The 11,252-nt window shown below is 36.8% G+C and overlaps 1 protein-coding gene and 1 pseudogene across 1 annotated transcript; one reads left to right on the top strand and one right to left on the bottom strand.

Moving 5' to 3' along the window:
• Positions 1–6,109: 6,109 nt before the first annotated feature.
• On the bottom strand, positions 6,110–7,615 carry LOC145477917 (melanocortin receptor 4-like). Its single transcript, XM_081455794.1, has one exon. The coding sequence runs from the start codon at positions 7,571–7,573 to the stop codon at positions 6,581–6,583; it is 993 nt and encodes a 330-aa protein (XP_081311920.1). The 5' UTR covers positions 7,574–7,615; the 3' UTR covers positions 6,110–6,580.
• Positions 7,616–10,168: 2,553 nt separating this feature from the next.
• LOC145467893 (histamine H2 receptor-like) lies at positions 10,169–11,252 on the top strand (annotated as a pseudogene).

Below are 11,252 nucleotides of genomic sequence, written 5' to 3' on the forward strand. Positions count from 1 at the left end.
GTCAGCTATAGATCTGTTTTAATTCATCTTGTTAGCTCAGAAGAAAGATGACAATTATCGCTGTAATAACTCATTTATGAAGTGCATTCTTCTAGCTTGCCATTTGACCCTATTCAGTGATTACCAAAAGCTAAACAGGAAATTTCAAGGGAAATGTCAAACAAAATTAAATATAAAGCTCAAACTCCTTTGTGCTGATGTAATTTTAATTATGGCTTGTGAAAGTCAAACCGGAAATAGTTGAATCGTGCCGTTCAAGTTGTAATAGCGCGCACGTTACCTTTGGAGTTCGGTTAGCTAAAAGTAGTCACATGTAAAGTTTATGTATAGTTGTAGGCAGATACCGGGGTACCAAAATCAAGGGGCTGGCTTAGGGCCAGACTTTCGGTGCGTTTGTCGCTAGAGTGCTATGGTTGAAGCTAATTACTTAAAATCGTATTAACTTTTAAAACTATTAACAAATACTCAAGTGTCATGAACACTAATTAAGGCCAACGCTTTACACACGGGTATATTGTACTTAGAATATTCAGGTATACGAAAAAGCCTACTAGAATGATTTGCAGAGGCTAAACTTTGCTTTAAAGGAATTGTCCCATTTACAGTACAAGACTAGAGAATGTTAACTCGAGAAACACAACTAGCAACCGTTTGATGCGATGCAAATGAGGGTCGCTTAGCTCTGATTCTTTAGTTACCTTAGCAACGCTGTATTGAAGCAGACAAGCGATGATCTGGCTATGAGAACGTAGAGAATTTTTATCTAGATATGCATGATCAGTTTCTCGGAAGTAGAGTAGCATGTATGTTAGAATTTTTAGCCCCTTCGCTGGGCGTACAGACATTTCTAAATAAAAATAAACAGTGCCCAAATACATATCATCTTGCCACTTTTACCTCAGTTTGCTAACACTATCAAGTTCTCGAACTCTTAGCATGGCTTAACGCTAATGTTCAAATTTCAAAAGAAAATCCCATATAGATTTTATTTCCCAAAGCCGATTATTAAAAACAAACAGCATCACACAAAGATACCGTGAAAGTACTCCTCGGCATATATTTGGAGACACACTAACGTTTCCTATTTAAAGCATTAACTACCAGCACAACAGTGTGACAGGACGTTCCTATTAAAAACCATCAGGCAACGGACACGACGCTCAGCGTGAAAGACAATAGTTAATTGTGTTTTTGTTGTTGTTGTTGTTCTTTTGTTTTTGTCGTTACTCCTTGCACAACGTGGCTATTTCATAACGAGACACACGACAAACATGGAGGTGACAGTAACTTGCGACTCTTCTGCAGTCTTTCTATGTCTCTTCTATGCTAATCGACTTAAGTCCACTTCATTTTACTGTTAATGAACTTTTGTTTATTTAGAGTCTGATGTTTGATTTTGAGCTGAAGGACTTAATATGAATCAAACCATTTAAATGTAAAGAAAAATCGACTTTAGGCCCGTGTTGTTCAAAGCCCCTGATTAAGCTAACCCAGGATTAGCGAGAACTTTGATTTCATTTTTGTACATTTCCGGTGAGGTTTTCTGTTTTTTTTTTTTTTTTTTTTTTTTTTTTTTTTTTTTTTTGCTTTTGTTTGTTGGTTTGTTTTTGTTTTTGTTTTTTTTGGTTTGTTTCTTTGCCCTTTGGTCTTGGGTTTGAACAATTGAAACTTTGAAAAACATAGGCAGTGAGAGACATTTTATATAAGAAAAATTTATACTCTGTAAACTTTAAAGGTGATTTCCGATCCGTACTGCGCAGTCTCAGCACCCTAATGTTTATGTGTCTCACTCGATGGAATGCGAATCGCTGTTATTGGTTACAAACTACATATCTTATCTTTGAGGCCTTTAAAATTCTTTTTCCAACAGCTTCATTGATTTTTGCTGCTGCGAAGTTGTTTCATCAAGTAATATTAGGAAGAACGAAGCATAAAGCTTCGCATCCATAATGGCGGTTGACATGAAACTTTGAATTTACTTCATATAAGTACTTGCGAAATGTTACATGTTGTGATGACTTACATGAAACAAAACAAAAAACGTAAACAAAAACTCGCGAGAGTTGTCATCGAAAAGTATAACTTTTAATAATGTCAGACATGCTACCAGTGTAGAGACCCTCAAAGAATTCGAAGTGCATGATTAAATTCAGCCATTGACCACATTCAAGGACATTTTATTTTCAAAAAGAACTGAATTATTCTTAAGTGAAAAATCTACGAAGACAAACAATATACATTTAGCTATCAGACTAAAATACGAACGAATCACACGAATAAATACACCATTTCTCAATTTACATCTCTTTAGTTAGTGACTGTACAACTGAGTAAAAATGTTAAAGGCTTGCAAAAATGAAATCAAATGGGTAAGTGTTAAGCTGCAACCCACCCCACCCCCTTAAGGAACGAAATTAACTGACAATCTAAAAGACAGAAGCATTGCCCGACCCGACCCCTCGCCTATCCTTACGATAGACACATTTCTGTTCTCATAAATCTGATATTCGTCAGACATGAGAATCCCTGACGTCAAATTTCCAGTTGTGATACCTCTAAACGATCCTTTAGCTAAGACGTTACATCACGGCAGGCACAAATACGAATTCATAACAGTGTTCGAGATTTATTAACGTGATTCTCACTTGGAAATCCCTGGTGAATTCGAAATATTTTCCTGTTTATCTTTCATCACAACCGTTAATTTAAAGGAGCTCAGTCACGATATTTTGAGTTATTTTGGCCACATGCAACATTACCTTTAAATGGTAGGAAACCTGAGAATAACAGTTTAATAAGATAGAAAAACACCAAAGAGATAATGATAAACCATGAAGGAACAAGGATGGCTAAGGATGGCGAAGATTAAAACGGATTACAAACGACGAATTGGAAAATTGAGGCTAAACTTTTCAATATGCGCAAAAAGTGACGTAGCTCCTTTAAGTCAATAGAAAGTCCTATTACGGAAAGTTACAATTCCCGTGATTGCGTCCAGGGTGACTCGGACACTGGCAGACAGGCAGACCCGTAAGTACGTTTTGTTTTGAAAGTGGGCACACGTATTTTTTCAACATTTTCAAACCACCAGAGAAAGAGGCGACGACCGTTACGGCCGGAGCGTAGGCAAAAAGCTATCGAAGTTATTTCCCTGAGATTTGCGTTTTTTTCCAAACTTTCTCACATTCATTTCTCGTTAATGAAATCAATTGTTCACGAATGATCTTCTTTGCCACTGCACCAAATGCGGACTCGTAAATCCTAATCTGGAAAATGAATCCATCATGAGTATATATGGGCGTTAATACTCTACGGCAAGTTTTGCTCTTCTACATCAGGTAGCTGGTAAAGTAGGGGAACCTCAGTGAACTTGGTTGTGACAATGACGTCATATCTCGCCATTTTGGAAGTACGCATTCATTATTTTACGACTTTATCATCGGTTATGTACTTTGCTCTCGACAAGAGCAAATCCACCCTTAAATTAGCTGGAGGGTGGAAAGGCATTTCAGTTAAGCTGATCTCAGGAGTACCAGAAACATACACGCATTTCAGACCTATTTTTTTTTTTATATTGGAACGAGGACTCTTTTCAAGCAAAGGAATAAATCGAAATATAATGGGGGCGACCATTTAAACTATAGTTCTCAGACATGCGAGACAACTCATGTAATCTTCGTGTACGATGAAGGATTCGCTATTTTCTCTAGCCGGTCGGAGATCAATGCAAATTGAAGGAAAATTGAAAAATTAAAAGAGAGTTGACTGCAAGTTGAAATTTTATCGGAATTCTATAGAGTCATCAAACTGCACGAAGGGATTACATGTCCACCCTAAGCCGGGTAATCCATTATAGTGACAAGACTGTCACATACGGCTGTAAATGCTGGTTATTCGCATACGTCTAGCTATTTCATGGGATCCCGTGAGGCGGTGATGACGAGATAGAATGAGACAGAATATTTTTTGAGTCAACGAGTTGAGAATCCAGAGTTGTTGAAGAGTGAATTGAATGCATTATGTCAGAGGAAACTATCTGGACCAAATAAATTTTCAAACAACGGCTGGGTTTACCAATACTAATCAATGATGTTTAATTTGCTCTAGCAATTTTGCAATTAACTGAAGGTTATATATAGACAAGAGATTATAATCTCTCTTGATATAGACAATAATTAATTAACGATGTTTAATTTGCTCGAGCAATTTTGCAATTAACTGAAGGTTATATAATAGACAAGAGATTAAAATATCTCTTGATATAGGCAATAATTAATGATGTTTAATTTGCTCTAGCAATTTTGCAATTAATTGAAGGCTATATATAGACAAGAGATTATAATCTCTCTTAATATAGATAACTAAAAGAATGCCCATCGCCAAAGTGATTTTCCATTAACAAAACGTAAATACTGTCTGTTAACGCTAACGAAGTCTGTAAACTAGCTTGTTATTGACATTCCTTATTTTAAAAGTATTCTGATTCAATAGTTAACATTTTGTAAGTTGATTAGGATACAACTGATGACTATAGTTTTTTGAATACATGCACCGATAGTTGAGTCTTGAAACGAATTTTTTTGAGAATGCTTTTAGCTTTTTCTCTTGACGATTCGCTTATGCATGACAATGGCAACGACACAAAAAGCGCTATTAGCATTGCATCTCTAGATCTTAGGATTGACTGGTTAAACACGTTTCTAAGTCAAAACTTCACTTGAGAGAAACCAAAAAAGAAAACAAGCAGAGCTGAAGGAAAGCAGTGCTCGATTGATTTCAGTTGACTACATGTTTACATAAACCTTAAAACTTACACGCTTGGTACATGAAAGAAATTTTGACTTGAAAGTTAGTGAGAGGCGTGCGTAATAGAAACGAAGAATGTCCTCTAATCAGGTTATAAAAAAAAAAATTACTTCGGCAAATTAAATTTGCAAGGAATCGTTAGCCTAAAGTTTTCACCTTCACTTTCTAATTGGGTTCCTGTACAATGATGGTGTGGTGGTCCTTAAATCCTCTATCAAGGCCCACCTCCCACTCCCTCCGAATGAAGCTTACTTATCTCGAGCGCTTGTAGGGGGAGACGGAAGGGTGCTTAATAGAGGGAGGCTTTTTAATTTTAATTCACAGCTAGAAGCTACCAGGTTAAATGATCCGTTTGACACTTTTCTTTTCCTACATTTCTCTGTAACAGCCCTAGCGAAACGTGGATGTTCACCAAATTTTAACAAAAACTCTACCAGTGCAGACAAAAATCCGACCGATTGATCCAATGACCAAAATTATATGATTTTTCAAATATTATGACACATGCTATTTTTAAAAAAAAAGGAAGAAAAAAATGAGTGGCGTTCTCTCTAGTCGTGTAAGCTACGTTTTGTAATAACGAAGCGCGCGAAGTCTAAAAATAGAATACAAATTACTGGAACCCCGCGAAACTCAGTCAACATAAGCATGTTCTGAGAGAAGTAGGAGCAAAATGAACGCCAAATTTTCGTTTTAAAACTTGTTTTAGGAACACTTGCTTACGCGCTTGAAAAAGCGTCAAACCTTCCACCATTCCGTTTTGTTTGTCTGAGTTTGTCTGAGTTTCGCTGTCGCAAATTACAAACACGCGCTTTGCTATTGCAAATTACAAACACGCGCAATTGGCCACTTTCGATATATTAAAATTCATCTTGATAGTGAGGCATAGAAGACACAAACAAAAGAAATGAATAAACATGGTTATTCAATTTCCTTTGTTTGTGTCCTCGACACCCCCGCTGCCAAGCTGAGTTTTAATATGTCGAAAGTGGTCTAAGACTCTCAAAGATTGACGATTAATAACTGCCTATTTTATGGTCACAGCAGGCGATTCTATACTGTTTTTGTTGATAGACGCCATACAGCACCCAAACCAATTTTCGTAAATTTTCAACAACAATGATATGGCTCAATAATTTGTTATAACATATAAACAATATTGCACCTGGCCGCACTGAATCAATTAATTAAGATTCAAGCTTGGTATATCAAGTCTCCATGGTTCTTATCTCATATACTTCTGTAAATTTCAGTCTTACAAATCTGTTTGTAGATCAAGTTTCCTAGATGATAATGACTATTTCTGCAGTCCATTTGATGATAACGTTCTCATGTCTGAATGTTAATTGTTACAAAAAATTTTGATGAGATCCAAAAGCCACATTAAAACTTAAAAGCGGCCCATTTAATATTAGCATGTCTTCTTTTCCCTGTGAGATGAATGTTTGGGCCTTGTATCGCTATGGTCAAACTCAGAATTAAAATATAACCTGAAACTTTGATCTTCGGAGTAACTGATCCATCTCTGTCTTCGCGTCCGTTAACCTTCTTACTAATTAATGTGTTCTTGCAATTGCGATGTATCCTTAGCTTTCGGCTTTCGTAAGATTCAATATGTTACCAAACTTTTTGCTCAAATTAAGCTTTTTGTTTTTAGTCTCTTTTCATTCTGGCACCGTCTTTACTTCCTAAAAACGAGTTACAATTGCTATTATTTGTGGAGTACTATTTTGCAGAACCAGTCTATCCTTCACGGCTTTTACGAGGCTTTAAATCACTTCAAACTGATCTCAGCAATAGCGATAACTCTAGCTTCAGAGTTCTCGAAACGTTTGCAACCAAGTGACGCAAGGGAGCGTTTCACTGCCGTGCGAATCTCACCAAGACGCCAACAGTAGACTATTGGATTCAGTGAAGAGTTTAGAAAAATAAAGGTTTGAGCATATTCCGTTGCCAGTATAGTGAAAGTATTTGTCTTGTACATATCTCGAAGAATGAGAAAAACGAAATAGGGAACATAACAAAGGAAGTGAACGAAACAGACGTAAAACATACCAATTGCAGATTTGGCAAACGGTTTGGTGTTCCCGAAATTTCGTGTCTTCTGACTTTGCTGACCTTGAATTCTTCTCTGGTGTTGCCTAACAATCGTGAAAATCCTGACATAGATACCAAACGTGCCGCAAAGGCAAACGACTATAACAGAAGCAACGAGGAAGAATGTTATACTCGGCTTCCAAATAAGGGTTGAAGCGACGAACGCTGCAGTGATCCACAAAACGACAAGGAGTAGACCCATTCCGCGCAAAGTGACAAGTTCGCGGTAGCGTAAATGAAGATGAATAGCGATATATCTGTCGACGCTTACAGCAGTCGTGGTAAGAAAGGAGACACCACAAACCAGATTGGAAAGGAAATTATATACTTTCATGGTTGCTAGCCATGTTTGCAGATGATTTGCGAGGTAAAACGATTGATAGATGATGTAGAAAGGTTGCACAGTTATTCCAACACCGAAGTCGCATACAGCAAGCCCAAGTAATAATATATTGGACGGCGAATGTAGAGAAGGAGTTTTCCATATGGAGTAAATAACAACCATATTCCCTAATATCGCAATCAGAGACAGCGGCGCATTTAATGCGCAGTTGATAATTAATGGCACGTATCTTTCTCCGACATATTCTTCACTGCTTTGGGATTCTGAGTTTGAACTAGTAACATTGTTGGTGTAGTTTTCATTTGGTAAAAAGCTTACTGAAGACATGTTTTACCTTGGTTCAAAACATTCTCATTAAAACATCCGCATCCGTCAAAATATTTAATATGTCTTTCAGTATGCATGGTTTTTATAAGCTTAATCTAAATGATTAAAACTTTTACAAGTATTTCGAGTGCTGTGTATTCATTATTTCCAGTGGATGTTTAGATTCATCTGTCAAAACAATAGAAGGTATTATTTCCTGTCCTTTATGAAAGAGCCTTTTTCTGCAATTAAGATAAAAATAGAAAGCCTAGATTAAACACATGCAATCTACTTCAAACTAAAGCATATCTACAATGTTTATGGAGTCTTTTTTCCCAATTAAGAGCTATCTTAAAGAACTTGGTCAAAAACGTTGCAAAAATTCTTCAACAAATTAGCAATGCTTCGTCATTAAACTTGCTTTTCACTGTCGCAATTAAAACAAGTATAATATTATTCACATATATACTGTCATTAAAGCATGATTTTTGCTAGAGGCATTTTAGAGCTTATCTGACAAATTTAATTCATTTACAAGATCGCTAAGATCCTTTCCTTTCAGGAGTGAAATCCTCGTTTTGGGAGGGGGCGGAGTACCCATATCTCTCTTCCGTGACTTAATGATATGTAAGCAATGATAATGAAACTCAGAGAATATATATAAGTTTAACTAAAAATGTTTCCTGATGACGTGACAACGTGGGATAATCGCGTGATATCACTGACTCATCTTGGATTACTATTACATCTTGGATATCACCCATCTTCGATTACTTGATTTTTCGAAAACGTCAGAAAACCATCAAATGACGCTGAACTTATCAAAATTTATAGAACAAAGCTAAAAAGTCCTAGGAATGTAAATCTAATTGAATTAAATTTAAGAAAACTCCAATTTAAAAAACAACAACAAAAAACATTCCTGTTAAAATAAGACTGCCATGCTACGAGCACAATGACATGCGTAAATAAAACAAATATATTAAAAACTGGATCATTATACAATGCAATTCAAAAGTTTTCATTGGCTTAGCCATCTTGGTATATGAGCTATTATGACATGCTCCACAAAAATGGTAAGCGTACGTATAACTTTTTGGGGCGTTTTTCATTTTTATTTTATTTGGTTTTCTATGTTTTGGAGGCGTTTTTAATAAACAATTATTCCACCTGCGCTTGTTGGATATGAGATTGTAGTCAAATCGGTGCTACGCGCCTCGTTGGCTATCTACCATCTCATATCCAACAAGGGCTACTGAAATAATTGTAAATTATACCCTGATAAGCTGCTGATAACGTCGCCCAGTCAGCGCTTGCACCTTCCCCCTTTCCCCAGTCTAGAGAGGTTTTATAGTTTGAGAGCAAGTCTGGAGATAAGCCCTAGTACGTGGCCTTTCAAGTTAATGCCTGATTTATAATGTTTTGAGATGTGCTCAGTTTTAACGTTTTTGTCAGTAGATTTAATTCTAGTTCATCGCGTTCAATAATCTTTGTTCATCTCTTCTCATCCTCGCATTTCTGAGATATTGTCAAAAGTTTGTGATCGAGTTTGAGGTTCAGAAAGCGCATGCTTAAATCAAGAACACCGTTCCCAAAGACAGGAGAGATGTTCAATAAATACTCAGCCTTTCTGACAGTGACAAATGTATGCGGTTGCTGTGGTTATTGTTGTTTTTGTTGCTGTTACCCTTTCATGGCCAGTGCATTGTTTATTAACTCGAGAGTATGGTTCGACAAACTGGCTAGGGCATATTAGTTTGTGAACTACAACTGGCCATCATTTATGTCTTAAGAGCAGATTGCGGATTAAAATATAAATTAAACACAGACTTCCGAGACTGTTTTCACAAAAAGCGAATTGACAGTCCACACTGAGTTTAATTTTAGCCTCTTACAAGGCTGAGCTAATAGCATTTATGTACAAATTACCATTCTAAATTCAATTTAAATTTCCAATAAATCAAATTCGTCGAGTAGTAAAACGAATGAGACACAAATTCGTTAATGTATTCCATACAACCGCACCAGGCGCGGCGTTTTCCATTATGCAGTAGTTTGCATGATATTGAACTTTTCTTGTCGGTGATTTTAATCGAAAAATTTCTTGTAAACTATCATAGGGTGATAAATGCAATTCTCACAGGTTATTTTTTTACATCTGAAAGCCACTTCAAGAAGTGACAGCTTGAGTAATGTGGGAGTCGCAGTCTAAATATAATAGTTTTCACCCAAGTCACTTTATAATTGCATGTGTTTACCATTGCTTGTTATTATGTCAATACTACCTCATTGGCCTCTGGAGTAATGAGACTTTAACTTATGAATATATCTATGCGGCATAATAGGCTATGGTTGTTTTCGAACTTTCTGAACTAAAAATATAATTCGGTATTCAAGAACAAAGTTGTTAACAAATTATAAGACACTAGTTGTATACAGAAGAAAATGGAACAAAAAAAAAGATTTATACAAAAAAAAAAGAAAAAAATATACATAAAGAAATATACATAAAAAACCCGAGCGAGATTAAGTACATAACACATTTCAAGTTTCCCATACATGTTTGCTATTGACACTCGGAAAGGAAATAAGAAATCACTTTTAATTAACCATACATTCTGCCATGTAAAACTAATGCGACCACCTTTCAGACGCCAATGATTAAATAGGCAATCAACACACACCTTGTTTGAACTACTCGTCTATTCGCTATTCGATGGCCTTAACAACGAGCATCTCTAATTCCTCTTTGAAGGAGAATAGCAACAGCGATTGTTGGAGATTAGATCACCTCAGACAGCATCACAGAGACCTTGTCGTACCTCTTTCTGTTAACTGTGTATTAAACGCACCCTTATCCATCACAGCGATTATAGGCAATAGGCTAGTTATTTATTAACCTTTACTCAGTGTGGAACAGTCCAGCCTTATTGCATTCACTTTCCAATTTCTTGCTGTTTGGGCTTGCTTTCTGCGATTTTGGTGTTGGAATAACCGAGCAACCTTTTTACATCATCTACCAGTCGTGTTATCTCAATAATCACCCACAAGCATGGCTGGCAACCATGGAAGTGTTTAACGTCATTTCAAATTTGTTCTGTGGTGTTTCTTTTCTCACCACGACAGCGGTAGGTATCGACAGATATCTCGCTCTCCATCTTCATTTACGGTACCGCGAATTGATGACAACGCGTCGAACATTTCGACTTCTTGGGAGTTTGTGGATCATCGCAGTCTTGGTAGCATCAACTCTCCTGTGGAAGCCAAGCATTACATTTTTTCGCAGCACTTCTCGTCTTAGCCACCTGCCTTTTTATTACCGTTGTAATCTATGTTGAAATCTTCACGATTGCTCGATTTCATCGTAAGAAAATTTCCAAACAACTGGGCCAAGAAAAGCACACAATCTTGCAGCAAACCAAGTCAGCTTTGAATATGTTTTACGTTTGCCGGAGTCACTCATTCTGCTATATCAGAAGCGTATAGGTGATATGCTTCTGGCTATATTCAATATTTTGTCTTCCTTATTCTCAGAGACGGCTACAAAACCACTGCCCTCACAGCCTTGGCAACAGAATTCGCCCAGACTCTTATATTTTTAAACTCCTCTTTGAACCCAATCCTCTACTGCTAGCGACTCCGAGACTTTCGTGTAGCCGTTAGACGAACCACTACTAAGATTCACTGTCACAGCTACTAA

Source organism: Orbicella franksi, chromosome 2, assembly GCF_964199315.1.
Source record: "Orbicella franksi chromosome 2, jaOrbFran1.1, whole genome shotgun sequence".
Taxonomy (NCBI): Eukaryota; Metazoa; Cnidaria; class Anthozoa; order Scleractinia; family Merulinidae; genus Orbicella; species Orbicella franksi.